Below are 19,296 nucleotides of genomic sequence, written 5' to 3' on the forward strand. Positions count from 1 at the left end.
GAATGAAAAGAATTTGGTCGGAAATCATTTGTAATAAAATGTTTTAGCGTCAAAGGCAGAATAGCATCTGCATATTGTTAACAATTATAATGAAGAAAAGAAAAAGGGAAAAAAAAGAAAAAGAAAAAAGAAAAAGATGGACACCTTTTCCTTTTGGCAGAGGAGGATAAATGATTACAAACACCTGGATTGCAAATCAAATTACGGGATGTATCGCAGACAATGATAATCTTGAACATCTATAATCGCCCATGTGGCTTCCACTTATTTTCATGGATCCGCTTCGTTTCTTTCCTTGTCCAAAACCCCTTCAATCACAAGTTTACGCCTCCCCCTTCCTTGATGAATATTTTCTCCTCTTTAAATAAAGAAAAAGGACAAAAACAAGGCTCCCAAGCCATGCCCTCTCAGCTCAGCTGCAATACCAGAGCTGATAAAGCTTTTACCACCTCAAGTTCCATAGCAATTGAGCAATTTTGTTAACTCCATCCACTCAACCATTTACTACTACAAATCGCCTCACGTTTTCTGCTAAATACCCCAACAGCTAAACTAAGGTTAATTACATTGCTTCTGCCAAGATAACAAATCCATGACTATACCAACCAACTACAGCAGACAAGATGACAGTGTTGAACGTTAATATTACAGATACAAAAAGACATTAGAAACTTAAATTACAATAAATACAAAAACATATGTCATCAGAAACTCGCTCAATAAAATCAGAGAGCAATATTTGAAAGCTTCAAACAAATCAAAATTAGGAAGCTTTAATAATTTAAACGAGTCAACTTGCAAAAACGTTCACGCCTAAGCATTAGACCAACCTATAATATATTATTTACAGATCCAAATTTGATTAGAGGCTGCAAGCGCCAAATTTTAATCTGAATCCTGGACATTGATCCCACTGAAGAAGGCTTAAAGATAATGATACTAATCCTAAACCTCTAACTGGTCATGCTATAACAACTTCATTAGAAGCCTTTGACACTTGATCCTGAAAGGACTACATATTAAATATTGTAACACAACATTCTAGGGCTACAAAAACTTTGGACTGGGAGTCGGTTATTACCTGAAGATTAATCTAAATATGTACCTGGCCCCTTCAACTACTTGAAGTATTTGCATGCACAAGCAACACTTCATATATTTCAGCTGTTGTGAGATGCTTAGCTGGTTTCCTTCTGTGCATCGACAGAACAAATCAAATAGGAATTTCAGAGTTTTCAATTCAGTCTCTGGGCCTGCCACATCTGAGCCAGACTCGGTAGCTGCCTGCAGGCTCATTCATTGATACAAATGTCTCCAGTTCATCCGTTAGCAGTGGTCGTTTACCCATCTGTTTTAGTTTAAGGAATATATGAAGAATTTGTTCAAACCAATGCATAACTATTTTTATACCTCCAATCTTTGGATGCGATTATCCATTAGTGTATGTATATAATTTTTAAAGAGATGGACCTGAAGTCAAAGTTCATTGATGTGGAATTCATATAAGCCAGAATACGGAACATGCAAAATCAGTAATTCAAAAGCAGGCATCCATACGTCCAAATATCCACTTCCTGCAACCAGACAACAGAATCTCTTTAATTCATAACCGAAAATAAGGAATTACATTACATGTATGACCACATGCTACATATTCAAATTGTGCTATTGAAATAACATTTTCTGCTATGGTATAGAAACTTTTACAACTAGATAAAACAAAGGATCATTGTCCAGCACAATCATCCTGAAGGTGTATTCAGTACTTTCAGTTCACAAAATCAGAAGGATGATCCTAAACCACACAGTCTGCATCAATTTCAAGTTACCAAAAAAGAACTATAGAAAATAATGATTCACATTTATTCATGGTACTTCATATTCTTTCATTACAGGGATGACAATCTCAGATTGTTCACCCTTCTCAAATCAAGGCTATGGTTTAAATCTGATACAACTTTATTTTTATATTTTCCAGCTGAACTAACTAAACTTAGCTATCATTAGCTATCATAACTGCCAATCTGTTAACTTCAATCTTGCCAGCATTATTTCAGTTTCAAACTTGCTTTCATGGAACCTTACACATGATCATCACGTACATGGTAATAGAAAAGTGAGCAACCAAATTGAGGAAAACCTACAACTATGAAATCTTATTCAAACGAAAGAAGAAACATCATACCAGACCATATATGTTACATTCATGCATTGCCCGCAGAACTTCAGGAGCCATCCAGCAAGGTGTGCCAACACAGACATCAGGTGGTGGTATTCCTTTATGAGCAAATACAGCATGTATGCAAGAATGGCCTGCAAGGCACTGCTCTGCCAAAATCGCACAGCTTTGCAACAGGCACTGCATCAGCTCTCTTAATGTCTAAATCAATATTTTCACTTTCACACATAATGAATTACGTGTTTTGTGTGCAGCTTTGCCAATGGCCATGCAACATCTCTAGCAATACACAAAGCTAAGTCCAGTACATGCTTCATACCAGTTTTTGACATCTTCTCTACATAACTCTGTTGCATGAAGCAAATAATAATAGGCATGTTTGGAAAGACTGAACAATAACATGATAACATTTACCAACTAAAAACTTCGATTATAAATACCTTTAGGGATCCCCCTTTAACATACTCCATAAGAATCACAGACTGCAACATCTGGTGCGCTGGTTGACCATCTTCAGGATGAACACACTTTGCAGATATTTGATGTCCAAACAATTCAACCATGCAGGGGTGCTGAAAAGCGCCTAAAATTCTTCTTACTTCTCCAATGCGATGTACTCAAAATTCCTAATCCCGTCTATTGAAGTCCCACATATCTCTAAAGTATGCACCTGCACCATTAAATAAGAACACCTTATCAACAGTTTACTAGCATAAGTAAAACATCATCAGAAAACACAAAATATTCTCATCAAATGTAAACGCCAACAATCACTACATTCAGTAGACAGCAATATCAAGTGCAGTTTTCATCTCAGTGGCAATACAAGCCTCAAAACTTAATATCGCATGCCTTAGCTGCAGCTTCAACTGATCCAAGCTTGCATTTAACAACAGTACTAAAAAAGGTTTTCTCAAACTCATCACATGTGAAGAAAGAAGTTATGGAACAAGGACCAGGCTGGCATAGTCGAAGTTGAAAGAGGAACTTTAATCCGACTAAGTGGAATACACCTGACACAACAAGAAAATCCATCAGAAACATGATCATAAACTCAGGAAGACAACGGATAGTGACAAATCAAATAATCTTGGAATTTGTGAGCAAGAGTAAAATAATTTCTCATAAAAGCATCTAACCAAACACTTCAACAAATAATCCTTAAATATATAAAAGCAGAAACACCTATAATTTGGCATATACAATTCAATTTAAAGAAAAAAGACAGATAGATAAAGACTTCAAAAAGTTTGAATTTTACTGAATTAAGATTTAGTTGCTTTAGGCACAATAACTTTCCATTCCTACTCATTTTTGTGAGGTTTGAAGCTCAGAACTCAATGCTCATGTTTGTTAAGAATCATGCAATACCCTATCCTGAAAGCATGCCTAAAAATAAAAAAAGATCGCGTAAGAGCATGTACATTTTGTGTCTGTGTATATAAACCCCATCTTTATGTATTACACACCGAGGATATTTTATCTAAATGCATTTATAAGTTGTTCGTATCAAAGAAGGAAATAATAATACAATCAGACAATGAAGAAAAGAATCACACCTCTACTTCGATCAACAAAAGAAAAATAGTGGACATGGGATTCTTAGAAAAGCACATTTAGCTTCAGTAACGGCCGTAAAATATCCCCATCCCAATAAGGTACAAATGCCGTTATTTTCTCCTACCTAGTAAAACCCCTCTGCAAAAGCAAATTAAGTAGCATAGGCTTTAAAAATTCAACTCCCCACATTCCTAACCACAATTCACAAAAATGCCTACAAACTTACCTTATTAAAGCTTGGTCAATCACTTACGCCCAGCAGTCTCACTCAAAATCGTGAAAACAGAAGGTCTCGGCGGGGCTTTTGACAGCTCAAACTGTCAAGCTCCTTCAACCCTCTCAATTTATTTGAAGCCCAACCATTCAGCCCCAGAATGACACTAACCGCTGCAATCCCACTAAATTCCCAAATTCCACCGGAAATAAAATTCAGCTCGTTTCCAAAGAACTTCGACGTACTCGATTTCCCCAGCCTTCCCGCAGACCTCGGAACCAAACTAAACACATTCTTGTACAGATACAAGCCCTCCACGGAATTGCTGACCTTATCTAATAAATCGCTCTCCAAACTTTGCCTGAAACATCGAGAACCAATGCATCTTCCAGATTATGATCCCTTTTGTTGCTGTCCTCAACATTCTTCGCCACCACAGCTGCAGTCACGGAGGGGGAATTAGTTTCCATCGAAGTGGATTTTGGGTAACGACGGGTTTTCGAGGTTTTGGGGGGGCATTTGGATTGGTTGGGATGGAGACTGACAGTTGCGTTGGATAATCGGCCAACTTGGGTGTTCGCGGAAGGGAGTTGCAAGTTATCAATTTTTTTTAATATAATAGCAACGATTCATAACTAATTTAATATAAATAGTATATAATAATATAGATTCTCATCGACTTTTCTTTAATTTGGAGAGAACTGTCCTTTAATTAAGGAAGAGGGATGGATAAATCATTCTCCTCTCTCTTTTTTATTTTTTCTCTCCTCTAATCTATTATCCATTCCTTTCCCTCCATCTCTCTTCCAGTTAAAGAGAAATGTTTTCCATCAACGAAGGAAGACGGAGAAATCAAATTTCTCCTTATTTTTCTCCTCTAATTTGTTTTCTAAACATTAGAAAAGGTGCTAATTCAAATTCTTTTCTTTTATTTTTATTTCTCTTAACCCGAACAAAGCATAAACAGGTAAATAAAAAGAAGAGAAAGGTTCTCCTCCTAGCATTTTGCTCAAAATATTTCTCTTAGAATATGAAAATTATATTAAAATACTTAAATATTCGCTTATCTCTTTGACTTCTAAGAACATAATAGTACTTGTACGTAATAAATTAAATTTAAGTGAAGTATAATACAAATTGATACATATGCATCAAACCTCTGCATTTCAATAGCAATTGATATAATGTTATAATACCCATTGATATAATTTATATTTATTTTTCTATATTTTTATAATGATCATCAATATAATTTTTATTTAGCAGAATTTTCAATAAAAAGGATATATATCATGTAATTTAAATTTAAATTTAATATTAAAAATGATAAATAGGTTATTTATCTTAATTTTAAATTATAGTTTTTAAAACATTTTTTCTATGTAATAAGTGCTATAATTATTTAACAGTAATTTGATATGACTTTTAAAATTGGATAATATGATATTTGGCATATTTTTTAAAAGTTAATTAATATGAAAAATTGTCATTTTTTTATTAGCATATCATAATGAAACCGTCGGAGCCGAACTGACCCAAATAATTTTTGAATTCACTTTTCACTTTGTCTAAAATGATTAACCCAAAGTTATTAGCTATTATATTCAATTTCAATTTCTTATCATCTCCCAATGTGGGACAGATTTGCGCCGCAAATCCGCAAGTACGTAAGTCACCGTTACATTCGGTCCCTCTAAATTTGCAACGTCCTCGTTGCAACTGAATCGATTACAATTGCTAACCGGATTGAATCCTTGGGTATTGTGGTTTGTTAGTGTCTCGGGCGGCTCCATCTCGTCTCTCACGGGTAGCCCTTTCCTCGCAGGCCCACTAGCTCCGCACAATTTGTTTGATCCATAGTAGCTCTGATAGTTACAACTGAATCGATTACAATTGCTAACCGGATTGAATCCTTGGATATTGTGGTTTGTTAGTGTCTCGGGCGGTTTCACTTCGTTTCTCACGGGTAGCCCTTTCCTCGCAGGCCCACTAGCTCCGCACAATTTATTTGACCCAGGGTAGCTCTGATACCAATTGAAACAGTCAGACCCAATTTTTGAACTCACTTTTCACTTTGTCCAAAATGATTAACCCAAAGTTATTAGCTATTATATTCAATTTCAATTTCTTATCATCTCCCAATGTGGGACAGATTTGCGCCGCAAATCCGCAAGTACGTAGGTCACCGTTACATTCGGTCTCTCTAAATTTGCAACATCCTCGTTGCAACTGAATCAATTACAATTGCTAACCGGATTGAATCCTTGGGTATTGTGGTTTGTTAGTGTCTCGGGCGGCTCCATCTCGTCTCTCACGGGTAGCCCTTTCCTCGCAGGCCCACTAGCTCCGCACAATTTGTTTGATCCAGAGTAGCTCTGATAGTTGCAACTGAATCGATTACAATTGCTAACCGGATTGAATCCTTGGGTATTGTGGTTTGTTAGTGTCTCGGGCGGCTCCACTTCGTCTCTCACGGGTAGCCCTTTCCTCGCAGACCCACTAGCTCCGCACAATTTGTTTGACCCAGGGTAGCTCTGATACCAATTGAAACAGTCAGACCCAAACTGGCCCAAATAACTTTTGAACTCATTTTTCACTTAACCCAAAAATAGTTAACTTAAATTATTTAGTAGTTTCGTGCTAACTATTATATTTAATTTCAATTCCTTATCAACCCGATGTGAGATAGATTTACGCTGCAAGTAATGCATCATTTAGTGATTTTTACAATAGTATCTATTAGGGGTGAGCATTCGGTCGGTTCGGTTCAAAACCGAACCGAACCGAATAAACCGAAAATCGAAATTTTAGTTTTTATGAAAACCGAACCGAACCGATTTTGGTCAGAAACCGAATCGAACCGAACCGGTCTGATTCGGTTCGATTCGGTTCGGTTTGATCGGTTTCGATTTTTAATATTTTTTTAATTTTTTACACTTTATTTTTAGTATTTTAAAATTTAATTAAAATATTTTAATTTTAATATAATTTAATTTCTCTATATTATTTAAAAAACATATTATTATCCCTAATCGGTTCGGTTCGATTTTTTCGGTTTTTTTCTGATCAAAACCGAACCGAACCGAAATAACCAAAATTTCTGAAATTTAAAACCGAACCGAACCGAAATATATAAAAAACCGAACCAAATTTTTAAATCGATTCGGTTCGGTCGGTTTTTTCGGTTTGAACCGGATTCTGCTCAGCCCTAGTATCTATGACTTTATTATTCTGAAAAAACAATAGATGACTTTATTATGAGAGCTCATGCAATTAGTTTGTATTCAATATAATTGCTAATGATAAATAATATAACATTTTTAATAGTATTCTAATAATATAAAAAGTTATATTATCTACTTTTAAAATTTTATAATAAATTAGTTATTAGATTATTTAAAATAAAATTTATTAAATTCCATAAAAAATTTTAATTAATAATATTTAATTAAAATGAAATTTAAAAAATAAAATATTAAAAATTAAATTTTAAAATTAAAAAAAAATATTTTCAACAATTAAGAAAATAATTATTTATAATAGTAAAAATTTTAATATAAAAATTTTTAAAAATAATAAAAAATATAAAATTTACTTTTAAATAATAGAATTTTTAACTGTTCTCATTATATTTTAACATTATATTTTAAAAATTATGAATATTAAAATTTTTTTTCTAAAAAATAATCATAAATTTCACCAAACATCGATAATAAAAATTAAGCAAAATTTAAGTTTACTAATAAAATTTAAAATTAATTACTCTGAATTATTATTTATTTTAATATATCACGTACTAATTCTTTTTCATTGATTTTTGTATTTAATTTTTCTTCACTGATTATTATTATATTAAATTTAAAATTAATTACTCCATATTATTATTTATTTTAATATGTCACATGCTAACTTTTTTCATTGATTTTTTTATTTAATTTTTCTTCATTGATTATTATTATATTAAATATCATATTCTATAAAATTACGGATTATTAAATAAAATATTTTAAATATTTACGATAATTTATATTTTATATTTTATATTTTATATTTTATATTTTAATAATAAAATCAAATATTTTTAATTTATCATAATTTTAAATAAAAAATTAAATTAAAAATAAATTACAATAAAGCACTTAAAGTTTTATTTAAATAATAAAATATTCTTTAAATACATATTTTTATTATAATAATATTATTTTTTATTAATTTCATTAGTCACTTTTTATTTTTATTTTTATATAATATCATAAATATTAATAAAAATTTCAAATAAAAAAAATAAATTTTACTATTTAAAACATATAATATTTCATTTTATTTAAAATATTATTAATAATAATTAAATTTTTTTAAATATAAAAAATATATACATAATTTATAATATTGGGTATAAACATTTAATAAAATATTTTAATATTTATTTATATGTAATGTTTTATAAAATTAAGATTGATTTGTAATAAATATTTATTTAATATTATATAAAATATATTTAATTTTAATATAAATTTTAAATTAAAAAATTATATATTTTATTAATAATATAAATTTTAATAATTATATTATAATTTATCATTATTTTTTTCAAATTCAATTTAACTCTTTCAATTATAATTAAAAAGATTTGATTTTAGAATAAAAAATTTAAAATATTAAATATAAATATAAATTTTCTTGAAAATGTAGTTTTTTTAATGTTCCTCAAATTATTTGTAAGATTTAATTTACATATATAATTACTAATCCTCTCTATAAATTTATTTTAATAAAAATTAATATAACCTAAAGTGCAACCAAACGTGGCGCGAAAATATGTCGATGGTGCATTGTGATTGTTTACATGCGTTTTATTTTAATTTTTTTAGAAAAAAATTCTTATTTGGCACATGTAATATAAAAAACTCATTTATTAATATTTTAATTTTAAAAAATATATTAAAAATTTATAAGTTTTAATAAAATTTATTAATAAATTATTTTTGTTAAATTTTTAAATATTATAAAAAATTAAAATATTTTTCAATAAATAAATAAATTAATTAATATTTTTATAAAATTAAAAATTAATTAATGAATTTTTTATTATAAAAATCAAATAATAAAATATTTAACAGAGAATTACAATTTTTTATAACCTTCAAATATTTTGATATATTTTTCAAAATAAGAGTACCGATTATAAGTTTTCTGCTGTGAGAAGTCTGTAGTAAAATGAAAATTTTCATTTTCTAAAGACCTCCACCGTTCCAGATTCCCGCCTTATAAATCCATGCCATAGAACATATAACTAATCACTGATGCATACTCGATAGAATTCAAAATACCTCCCCTCTCTCTCTCTCAAAAACAAACGCCGAAATTTTTTCTGCTGGGAAGTGGAAACAAAGAGCTGGGATTTTCTCTACCGCAAGCGAAGATGCTAGCTACTCTAAAGTGAGTTAATGCAGCTTTTTTGCAGTATCTTTCTTGATTGGACTAATATCGTGTTATAGGCCAGATCAGAAACCTAATCACTTTCCTTTCCGATGATTGTTAGAGCCGAAGATCAAAATCAGTTACAGCTTGTGGAACGAGAAGACATTGATGACGAAGAGGATTTGTTCGAAGCTATTGACAAGTGTAAGCTACAAAATCTTCGTTCTCGCTTTATTTGACAGTTTTTTTGGTACCGTTTTCTCCTAGTTAAGTCCATTTTTGTTTCTGCTTGGAAAATTTTTAGCTATTTGGTTAATTACTTCGGTGAATATGAGTTCTCTTTAAAACCTACGAAGCCGAAATCGGCAAAACAATTTTGCTATTCCTGTGCGGCACCTTTTGTCCGTTCGTAATCATCGATTCTACATTTTCCTGGCTTGTTGATTTTCAGCTGGAGTTGTGTCCAACTCTTTAGTTTCCTTAGGATTTGCCCTTTTTTTTCCCGGCTGGGATTCAGTTGATTCATTATTGCAAAGACGAATTGGTTTTTCCTTGTGCGTATTTCATTTGGTTATCGAGAAACTATAACCGCATTGATGGTTTACTGCTCTGTTTGTTTGTTTATATTTTCTGTTTTTTTTTGGCAGTGATCGCTCAAGGAATCAATGCAGGAGATATAAAGAAGCTTCAAGATGCAGGGATCTACACCTGTAATGGCTTGATGATGCACACAAAGAAGGTGCAACGATTTTTAATTCAAGTAATTTAAATTGTGAAAGTTTTGGCCCCATGCGATTACATTTCATCTCACTTTTCCTTTTTCCAGAACCTGACAGGGATCAAAGGGTTATCTGAGGCTAAAGTTGATAAGATCTGCGAAGCTGCTGAGAAGATAGTGGTTAGTGCCCAAATTACACGATAACCAAAATGATAATATGCATCTCAATGATCAAATTGAATGAAAATTAAAATGATAGTCCGTATTTAAACTTTTATTGTTTTTTATAGCTTTCTTCTTCTTTAATTCACTTCTATTTCTCCTTTTCCTTCTCAGAATTTTGGTTATATAACTGGAAGTGATGCTCTGCTAAGAGTAAGTTCTATATTCTCTATTTCTCTTTGCTCTCTTTGAATTTATAGAGATCAGATCCGATTGAACGACTCAAATATTTGAACATTTGCTACCGCAAAAACAATCGGGAGTATCAAATCTGTTGAGAATAGCTACATATCTTGACAAGCCCGAGATATGATTTCTATTTATGCTGACAGAGAAAGGCAGTGATTCGCATCACAACAGGAAGCCAGGCCCTCGATGAACTATTAGGAGGTAATTTTGTTTTCTTAGTTGGTCAATGACAATCAATGCTAGTGATGTGATATAGTTAATTTTTGTGCAATCAACGCTGCTTTTGTGATTGATTTTGAAAAGGTGGGATTGAGACTCTAGCTATTACGGAAGCTTTTGGAGAATTCCGGTGAGAAACTCGCATTTCTACTTACAATTGTTGCTTTGATAGTTCCATTCCAATTTATCATAAACATACATGCATTACTTCTCTTCTTACAGTTTCAATATTACTTCAGATCTGGGAAAACACAGCTTGCTCATACTCTCTGCGTCTCTACTCAGGTTTCTCCCTTGCCCAGCTCATTTGTGCGTGTCATTGTAACATGATTGAAAAGTTGGATGTGTCGTCCAGGATAGAGTGATATCCTGAGCATGAACGGGCATATATGGAAGAAATTTTAAGAAAATTGGCGTATTATCCAATACAATTGAAAAAAAAAAAAAAGAAGGATCACTGATTTACCAAAATAGTGGATCTTGCATAATTGTCTTGATATTTTTTGTCAATTAAATGACTTCGCAGTCAGCATTCCAGTCCTTGCTTTTCTAGTTTAGTAATCCATTATCCATCCATCACGATGTAAAAAAGATATGAAGATACCAGACGTGCCAATGGCGTCCGCCTTGATTTACAGGATTGATTAATTATGTGGCAGAAATAATATTGCAACAAGCATCGCAAAATAATTTCTATTGCCCTTGCAGCTTCCTACAAGCATGCGGGGTGGGAATGGAAAGGTTGCTTACATAGATACAGAAGGAACTTTGTATCCTCACTTTTGCCAGCTTGGCCATATTTTATGGTTCTTTTTTTTTTTTGAAAAGTTGCAAGGAATTATCTCCATGTGATGTCCACTCTGTTGCAGTCCGTTTTCTTCTTAACTAAAGGCATTTGTAGCCGGCCTGATAGGATTGTTCCAATAGCTGAAAGATTTGGCATGGACCCAGGGGCAGTTCTTGACAATGTAAGTATCAACTTTGGTGATATCATCAATTGACTCATTGAAGAAGCCAATTCTCACTTATTTATCCATGGCCATAAAGATCATTTATGCTCGTGCTTATACATATGAGCATCAGTACAACCTGCTTCTTGGTCTGGCTGCAAAAATGTCTGAAGAGCCATTCAGACTTCTGGTGAGGGTGGTTTTTTTTTTCTCTTTTTTCTTTTACTTTTCTTTTTCTTTCCCCTTCTTACAGACTATCCTATCAAAAAAATATAACGAGGCCTATTGGGATGATAATTTTTTTAACCTATACTTCAGATTGTGGATTCAGTAATTGCTCTCTTTCGAGTGGATTTCACAGGTAGAGGAGAACTTGCAGAGCGTCAGGTGAAGTTAATGAGCTTTTCAAAATTAACCTGAGACCATTCTATCTATCTATTTTTTCCAATTATTTGAGCCAATTACCTTTTACAGCAAAAGTTAGCACAAATGCTCTCAAGATTGATAAAGATAGCTGAGGAATTCAATGTTGCTGTTTACATGACTAACCAAGGTACCCTCGACCTAAGACATTTACATGACTAACCAAGGTACCCTCGACCTAAGACATTCACCTAAATGGAAAGCTAAATATAGTGAGCTATAATTGCTGTGATTCCATTTTTCTAATTTCTTCTTTGTATGACTAAATATTTCTGTTTCCACACGTCTATCAGCCCTCAAGCTCACCTTCTGCTCTCTAATTATAGCTCCAATCTATTCCGATTTGCTTCCAGAAGCATTTGGTTGAATATATTGTTCAATTGTTGGTTGCAGTTATTGCTGACCCAGGCGGGGGAGTGTTCATATCAGATCCAAAAAAACCAGCAGGAGGCCATGTGCTTGCTCATGCAGCCACAATCAGGTTGATGTTCAGGAAAGGCAAAGGAGAACAACGCATCTGCAAGGTGTTTGATGCGCCAAATCTGCCTGAGGCTGAAGCAATATCCTTCTTACTGTTGATTTTTTGTTCTTTACATTGATTGGCTAGTCAGTTTTTCTATTGAAAATTAAAAAACAGTAAAACCACATCATGATAAGATTGTGGATGATATAAAATAGAAAATGAACAACTATTTGGTTTCTTAACCTAATATAAACTACCAAATAGAATGCAGAAGTTAATTTCCCAACCAAGAGCTAAAATGCAAATTTTCTTGACAGAAGCACGTATTTCAGATTACACCAGGGGGGATTGCGGATGCAAAGGACTAGCATATATACAGAGTACCGAAGGGCCAGTTATTAGAAAGCTTTGATGTCCTCTTATCTTGTAGTACATGTGTAGAAGATTTTTTTTTTTCTGTTGTTTCTGAGAGTTAAGAGGCAAAGCAAGGTTTTGCTGTCCTTAGTTGCACATTACATTTATCAGAACTCTTTAATGGACTTGCTATAATATGTTACCATAGAAAAGTGTCCATCTGAGGCAATTGCTGAATTGGTTCGATACTGTTATGTGCTGTTTATTTTGGCATAAACTATACAGTTAAAAATCTTAAACCCGTTTAAAATCTTAGAAGCAGATAAAATTGGTTATAGCTTCTGCTTGTGCTTTGCCTGTAATCACTGCAAGATGTCATGTAACGTATGCTAGGAGAGAACCAACTTGACGCTTTAAATCAAGTGTACTCGATGAAAACAGCGTCAAGGATGCATCTCAAAGTGCTCCGCCCCGGACAGCTTAATTAAGTGACTAGCATTAGACGTCGGTGCAATCAAATGTTGGAAGGATTGTGTTGGTTGTCTAATGCCGCTCGACAATCCCAACTGCGAAGCCACCTCTCCAGGTACAGCAACTACGTTGTCCATAGTGCAACATGCTTTAAAGCTAGCATAAATGCGAACTCCATAATTTAAGCATTCTACAATACTAGGTGACTTTTTCCTTGCTCTATATTTTATTTTTATTTCTCTCTAGAGTTCAAGAGAGAAGTTTCTATCAGAACGATTTTTTTTCTTTTTTCAGTTTTCTTAGTCCTTCTTTATCTGCCATTTTTTGCTTCTTCTCCTCAACCTAGAGTTGTAGGTTTCTCCCTTTCCTTGCTGTGAGTGGGTTACAAAGAGCATGTCACCACCATTATTCTTCTCTTCTGTATGTAATATGAGGTATGTTGCTTCCCTGCCCAAGGCTTGTCACCGTTCTCTCCTTCATCAGAAAAGTTCAGCTCTAGACCGATCAGTTGTGAGATCCATTTTTCTGAGTCCAGACCATCAATACTGGGGATGGACGCTTACTGGCCTGCTACTTGGGTAATTGCTTACTGGCCTGCTACTGGGGGTGGACGCTTACCGGCCTGCTGTTGAATCTGACACGGAATAACTAGTCTTGGATTTTATGGCAGACTTGGACCGGGGCTAACTTTTATATTTTAATTATTATTTTGGATATTTTGAGTATTTTTATAATTTTGCATATTAGAGTTTTATTTCTATTGTAAATAGCCTCCTTTGGCTATTAGGATTTTAGACTCCTATTAGGATTATGATTATTTTTGCATATTAGGATTTTATTTTTATTGTAAATAGTCTCCCTTGGCTATTAGGATTTTAGACTCCTATTAGGAGTAGGATTATTTTATTTCTATTATAAATAGCCTCCCTTGGCTATTAGAAACTCACTTTTCACTTTTCAATCTTTGAGGAATTTCAATAAGACTTTTAGTCTTTCATCCTATCTTTTCTCTTATTTCGTCTTAGCCAAACGATATTGGTTAAAACTCCTGACGGAGTCTAAATAGTCCTACATCAGATTGGTATCAAAGCGAAGTTCGACCATTACAGATAACCAAGAGGCGCGACTTGCTGCGATTGAGGCATCCTTGGCAGAAAAAAAGGGAGATGATCGGACAGCTGACCCTGCAACAGGGAATCCACCAACCCGCCGCCGCCGCACATCCCCATGTGGCCGGCATTCCTGTGGCCGCCAATCCTGAAGTCACCTATGTGGTGAAGAAAATCTTATGTTCAACAAAACAGGAGGATGAAACGCAAAGGAGGAAGATTTTTCAAGCAAAGTGTCGAATAGGAGAGGCAATTTGCAGGCTAATTATAGATAGCTGCAGTTGTGAGAATCTGATAGCTAAGCAATTGGTGGAGAAATTGCAGTTGCCTACACAGCTGCATCCTTCGCCATACAAAGTCGGATGGATTAAGGAAGGTCCGACAATTGAGGTCAACAGAATTTGCAGCGTGTCTATCTCGATCGGTAAATCTTATACTGAACTTGTTAATTGTGATGTTGTGGATATGGATTGCTATGGAATTTTGCTAGGTCGCCCTTGGCAGTTCGATGTTGATGCTTTGCATAAAGGGAAGGAGAATTCATACACGTTCACGTGGAATCAAAAGAAGATTACTATCTTGCCTTCCGGTTCTGCGAAACATTCTAAAGTGGAAGAGAAGAATGTTGTTGCTATTTCTACGGGAGTGCAGAAGCTATCAGGCGCAGTTGAGAAATCTGGGGGCACACAGACTTTATTGGTGAAAGAAAAAAGTACAATGGAGGATGCACCATCTTTACCACCGCCCGTCAAAGAGTTGTTGAAGGAGTTTCCTAAGATAGTGGAGGAATCATCAAAGCTTCCACCCCTGCGGGATATCCAACATCAGATTGATCTCATTCCTGGATCAAAATTACCGAATCTGCCTCATTACAAGATGAGTCCAAAGGAGAGTGAAACCTCCAAGAACAGGTGGAAGAATTACTGAAGAAGAGGCATATTCGGGAGAGCATTAGCCCCTGCGGAGTACCTGCCCTATTAGTTCCAAAGAAAGATGGGACTTGGAGAATGTGCGTGGATAGCAGGGTCATCAACAAAATTACAGTTCAATATCGATTTCCTATCCCACGATTGGATGACATGCTAGATCAGCTATCCGGGGCTAAAGTCTTTTCTAAAATCGACCTCAAAAGTGGCTATCACCAAGTTCGGATCAAGGAGGGAGATGAATGGAAGACTGCCTTCAAAACTAAGGCAGGCTTGTATGAGTGGCTGGTTATGCCCTTTGGTTTAACAAATGCACCTAGCAATTTTATGCGACTCATGAACCAAGTTTTGCGTCCTTTCTTACGCAAATTTGTGGTTGTTTATTTTGATGACATTTTGATATTTAGTCGCAGTGAGGAAGAATATCTTCAGCATCTCCGTCAAGTCATGACGGCCCTACAAGAAAGTGAGTTGATTATTAATCTTAAGAAGTGCATCTATATGACGGAGCGTGTTTTGTTCCTGGGATTCATTGTTAGTGCAGAAGGGATACATGTTGATGAGACGAAGGTAGAAGCAATACGGAATTGGCCCATCCCCAAAACTATTTCTGAAGTTCGTAGCTTTCATGGCCTTGCCACTTTCTACCGACGGTTTATCAGAAATTTCAGCAGCATCGTCGCCCCTATCACAGATTGCTTGAAAAAAGAGAGAGTGCAGAAATTTGCATGGACTGAAGCTGCCAACAAGAGCTTTGAAGAGATTAAAGATAAGCTTACTTCTGCCCCTATTCTTGCTCTACCTGATTTTGATAAACTGTTTGAGATTGAATGTGATGCTTGTGGAGTTGGGATTGGAGGAGTATTGTCACAGTCTAAAAGGCCTATTGCCTTCTTTAGGGAGAAACTGAATGAAACTAGAAAGAAGTGGTCTACTTATGAGCAAGAACTATATGCAGTATTCCGGGCTTTTAAAACTTGGGAGCAGTATTTGATGGGACGAGAATTTATTATTTACACAGATCATCAGTCTCTGATCCATTTTAAAACTCAAAAACATGTGAATAAGATGCATACCCGATGGGCAGCTTACTTTGGAGCCTTTCATTATGTCATCAAACATAAGGCTGGCCATAGTAATAAGGTGGCAGATGCTCTGAGTAGGAGGGCTGCTCTGTTGATTACAGTTAATCAGGAGGTTGTAGGTTTTGAATTCCTGAAGGATTTGTATGCTACAGATGATGATTTTGCTGATATATGGGCCAGAGTCCAGACTCACCAGCCTACTGATGGGTTCTTGATACATGATGACTTTCTTTTTAAGGAGAACATGTTATGCATCCCTCGATCTTCCTTGCGGGAGAAGTTGATTCGCGAGATCCATGGAGGAGGTTTGAGTGGTCATTTGGGGCGTGACAAGACTATTGCTGGGTTGAAGGAGCGTTTTTACTGGCCTCAATTAAAAAAGGATATAGGTCGAATGGTTCTGAAGTGCCCAGTGTGTCAAACTCAGAAGGGACATTCGCAGAATACAGGCTTATACACTCCACTGCCTATTCCAGCCCATCCTTGGGAGGACTTGTCTATGGATTTTGTTTTTGGTCTTCCACGTACTCAACGTGGATCTGATTCCATTTTTGTTGTTGTTGACAGGTTCTCTAAAATGGCGCATTTCATTCCCTGCAAGAAAACTAATGATGCTTCCCATGTAGCAAAACTGTTTTTCCAGGAGATTGTTCGCTTACATGGTGTCCCCAAAACCATTACTTCTGACAGAGATGTGAAGTTTCTAGCTCACTTCTAGGTGACTTTATGAAAACGCTTCGGGACTGAACTTCGATACAGCAGTGCTGCTCACCCTCAAACTGATGGACAAACTGAAGTGGTAAACCGCAAGCTTGGCAGTCTTCTACGCTGCATCTGCAGTAACAAGAAAACTACTTGGGATCTTGCTCTTGCCCAAGCAGAATTTGCGTACAACAGTGCGATTCATAGCTCCACAAAGATGTCACCATTTGTTGTTGTGTACAGGAAAGTCCCAGCGCATACAGTTGATCTTATCGCACTTCCCACAGGTTATCACAACAGTCTTGCAGCAAGCAACCTGGCAAAGCAGCACGTGGATGTTTTCAAGCAAGTACAATAATGCCTTACGAAAGCCAATGACAAATATAAAGCTACAGCTGATAAATATAGGCGTTTCAAGTCCTTCAATGTCGGTGACCAAGTTATGGTGTATTTACGCAAGGAGCGTGGTGGAGGACAGAAAAAGCTTGACACCAAGAAGATTGGTCCATTCCGGATCATTCAGAAGATCAATGACAATGCCTATGTTCTTGACCTCCCACATGAAATGAAAATTTCCAAGACGTTTAATGTGGCAGATCTATTTCAGTACTACCCTGCTGATGACAACTCGAGAACGAGTTCTTTACAAGTGGAAAGGAATGACACAGAACAACTAGCCTTGGATTTTATGGCAGACTTGGACCGGGGCTAACTTTTATATTTTAATTATTATTTTGGATATTTTGGGTATTTTTATAATTTTGCATATTAGAGTTTTATTTCTATTGTAAATAGCCTCCCTTGACTATTAGGATTTTAGACTCCTATTAGGATTATGATTATTTTTGCATATTAGGATTTTATTTCTATTGTAAATAGCCTCCCTTGACTATTAGGATTTTAGACTCTTATTAGGAGTAGGATTATTTTATTTCTATTATAAATAGCCTCTCTTAGCTATTAGAAACTCACTTTTCACTTTTCAATCTTTGAAGAATTTCAATAAGACTTTTAGTCTTTCATTCTATCTTTTCTCTTATTTCGTCTTAACCAAACGATATTGGTTAAAACTCCTGACGGAGTCTAAATAGTCCTACATCAGAATCGTTCCGCGTTCTCCTGGATTTGGGTTACCCTTTTGTAGCCCAAAGTTTTTGTGGGTTTTTTACCAATTTAAGGGTATAAAATTTTAAATTTGTGAATCAATATTTATGAATTTAGGGTTGGAGTGACAGGTGGACGCTAAAATTTGGCGTTTCTTTAAGTGGCGTCAAGCGTTCCAGGCATTCTCTTTTTTTTCTTTAAATTGTGGTCTAGCGCTAATTTATATTTATTTTTTTATTTTTTAATTATTAATATATTATAATAAAATATTTATATTATATTAATTTAAAAACATTATTTATATTATATTTTTATAATAATAAATATTTTTATACTTTTAATATAATAATATATAATAAATTTTATTAATAATAACAAAGATGATTGCTAACAAGTATAATTTTATTCTATAATTTTAAATATTAATATATTTTATATATTAATATTTATTAGTAATAAAATATATTATTATTTAATATATTTTATTATTAATATTTAAATTAAAAATATTATAAACACTATATAATTTCAATATTATAAAATTAATATTATTTTATAATTATGCACGATATCATAAAATTAATATTATTCTATAACAATTAATAACAATATAATAAAATTAATAAAATATTTTATAAAAAAATTTATAATTAAAAATATAATATAAATAAAATTATTAAATTAATAAATTTTTATATTTTAAATTATAAAAATTAATATTATATTAAATTAGAGTCTATATAATCTTTTATAAAAATATAAATATTTAATTAATTTTAAATTAAACTTATTTCACTCTTAAATAAATGAAGATAAACTTAATTAGACTTATTTTCTATAGAAATTGTGCAGTTAAATGGATCTGAACAACAAAATTTGGGGGCGTGTTGTGCTCTCTGGAAATACACCGCATTGTTAATCCTATGGGCCGCTACCCACCACAATCACAAGAACGTCCGAAATAGAGCCACCGTTCCACCATACAGA

General features: G+C 34.0%; 1 protein-coding gene and 1 pseudogene across 3 annotated transcripts; one reads left to right on the forward strand and one right to left on the reverse strand.

Moving 5' to 3' along the window:
- Nucleotides 1-754: 754 nt before the first annotated feature.
- Nucleotides 755-3,188, reverse strand: LOC110610266 (annotated as a pseudogene).
- Nucleotides 3,189-9,181: 5,993 nt separating this feature from the next.
- On the forward strand, nucleotides 9,182-13,145 carry LOC110612272 (meiotic recombination protein DMC1 homolog). Of its 3 annotated transcripts, XM_021753008.2 has the most exons (15): nucleotides 9,188-9,392; nucleotides 9,496-9,578; nucleotides 10,022-10,113; nucleotides 10,201-10,272; nucleotides 10,429-10,467; nucleotides 10,647-10,704; nucleotides 10,807-10,852; nucleotides 10,962-11,007; nucleotides 11,431-11,492; nucleotides 11,624-11,690; nucleotides 11,770-11,862; nucleotides 11,991-12,059; nucleotides 12,147-12,225; nucleotides 12,489-12,655; nucleotides 12,882-13,145. In XM_021753008.2, the coding sequence occupies exons 1-15, from the start codon at nucleotides 9,376-9,378 to the stop codon at nucleotides 12,924-12,926; spliced, it is 1,035 nt and encodes a 344-aa protein (XP_021608700.1). In that variant the 5' UTR covers nucleotides 9,188-9,375; the 3' UTR covers nucleotides 12,927-13,145. The 3 variants fall into 3 exon arrangements, with proteins under 3 accessions (XP_021608702.1, XP_021608701.1, XP_021608700.1); XM_021753010.2 differs by lacking the exon at nucleotides 12,882-13,145 and having other exon boundaries at nucleotides 9,182-9,392; nucleotides 12,147-12,262; nucleotides 12,489-12,602; XM_021753009.2 differs by lacking the exon at nucleotides 11,431-11,492 and having other exon boundaries at nucleotides 9,187-9,392; nucleotides 11,592-11,690.
- The last annotated feature ends 6,151 nt before the right edge of the window (nucleotides 13,146-19,296 follow it).

Source organism: Manihot esculenta, chromosome 3 (genome assembly GCF_001659605.2).
Source record: "Manihot esculenta cultivar AM560-2 chromosome 3, M.esculenta_v8, whole genome shotgun sequence".
NCBI lineage: Eukaryota > Viridiplantae > Streptophyta > Magnoliopsida > Malpighiales > Euphorbiaceae > Manihot > Manihot esculenta.